Below are 1,848 nucleotides of genomic sequence, written 5' to 3'. Positions count from 1 at the left end.
CCTACCACTATTCGGTTAGTGCTCTCTATTGCCATTACTCGTGGATGATGTTTAAAGCAAATTGACATCCAAAATGCCTTTCTTCATAGTCCACTCTCTGAGCAATTTTTATGGAACAACCGAAAGGCTTTGTTGATCCATTAAGGCCCCATTTTGTTTGTAAACTGAACAAGGTCATCTATGGCCTTAAGCAAGCTCCCCGAGCTTGGTTCTCAGCTCTGAGCTCATGGTTACTTACTTATTGTTTCCCTGCATCAAAGGCTGATCCCTCACTCTTTATCATGCACACGGATACATTTTGCATGTTCATCTTGGTTTATGTTGATAACATGATAATTACTTCATCTTCCTCATTGGCTGTTGATGCTTTTATTGCCTCACTCAGTATGCCTTTCCAATTAAAGATCTGGGAAAATTGTCTTACTTCCTTGGGTTAGAACTTGAGTATCTCTCAGACGGGCTTCTCATCTGTCAAAGGAAATATATTTCTGATCTTTAAAAAAAACTGGTATGAGTGGTGCTAATCCTATTTCCTCACCCATGTCGGCCTCGACAAAACTTTCCAAGTTTGATTCTCCGTCCTTTGAAAATGTCACCTTGTATCGAAGCATTATTGGCAACCTGCAGTATCTCTCTTTAACTAGACCTGACATCTCATTCTCTGTCAATAAGGCATGTCAATTTATGCATGAACCCAAACTCTCTCACTGGTTAGCAGTCAAGCGAATTCTTCGCTACTTAAAATCCACCATCAACTATGGTCTTTTCTTCTCAAAACAGTCATCCTTCAACTTACATGCCTATTCCGATGCAGATTGGGTTGGATGTCCTGATGACAGAAAATCCACTAGAGGCTATTGTATTCTTCTAGGTAATCATCCTATTTCATGGAGTAGAGTAGCTGTCAAAGCATTACAAGTCAAATTCTGCAGCAGCAAAGACCAACTTGCAGATGTGTTCACAAAACCATTGGTCTCTGATCGTTTTTCTCTTCTTCGATCGAGTCTTCGTGTTCTTGACACCCCATTTGACTCATGGGGGCGTATTAGCCTAAGCCAAGATAATGCCACTCAGCAAAATAAGAAGTAGCAGAAGCCACCTCAGCAGCTCTAGAACCTTCAAGAGTTTTCGTGCATTTTTCCTTTTATTCTGATTCTGTTGTAACCAACATCATTTTCCTTTACATGATTTCTGTTATTACTAGTTGTACCTCACGCCTATATATACTTTGTCTATGGGCACAGTGTTATACACAATGAATACAAAGGAATATCTTCAACAGCTTTTATTCTTCTGATACACTAAAGCCTATGTTCTCAGATCTTAGATGCAAAATCTTCTATAAATATAGCTAAATACAATCTCTCCAGTCCTCTCTAAACTCTCTACAATCACTTCCATAGAAATAGGTAGGAAAGATTCTCTGGGAACCCTTTGGTTCAACCCCTTCGCATAAGTCAAAGTCCCTCCCCATCGAGCCCTCATTTATTTGGGCAACCTACAAGGAGCCACTTAGGGGCCGGGTGCCTTGGGTGGTCCACATCAAGCCGCCCTTAGGGTACCTTGGGTGGCCACCAAGCAGGAGTGTATTTTTTTTTTTTTAGTTTTATGATTTTTAATATTTATGCAAACTGGATGTGCTGGTTGTGTATTTTTTTTAATCACTTCTAATAATCGGATTGTATATAAATATTGCCCAGAGTCATATTTATATTTCTCTCCCTATCTTTTAAGATCATGTCATATGACTTTTTGTCCATCATGCCAGGGTATGTTGCACCTAGATTGAAAAGGACACTTCTTCACTTGATAAAAATAATCCTTGATCTGCTTATCCCCTCCATGAGA

At 39.6% G+C, this 1,848-nt stretch overlaps 1 protein-coding gene across 1 annotated transcript; it reads left to right on the top strand.

The window, feature by feature from the left end:
• The first annotated feature begins 510 nt into the window (after window positions 1-510).
• Window positions 511-1,089, top strand: LOC122282143 (secreted RxLR effector protein 161-like). The gene has a single exon (XM_043094101.1). It carries the CDS (start codon window positions 511-513, stop codon window positions 1,087-1,089), a length of 579 nt encoding a protein of 192 aa, XP_042950035.1.
• The last annotated feature ends 759 nt before the right edge of the window (window positions 1,090-1,848 follow it).

The sequence above is a fragment of the Carya illinoinensis genome, chromosome 11 (genome assembly GCF_018687715.1).
Source record: "Carya illinoinensis cultivar Pawnee chromosome 11, C.illinoinensisPawnee_v1, whole genome shotgun sequence".
Classification (NCBI taxonomy): Eukaryota; Viridiplantae; Streptophyta; class Magnoliopsida; order Fagales; family Juglandaceae; genus Carya; species Carya illinoinensis.
The sequence above is the reverse complement of the archived record's forward strand: the minus strand, read 5'-3'. Positions and strand labels throughout refer to the sequence as shown.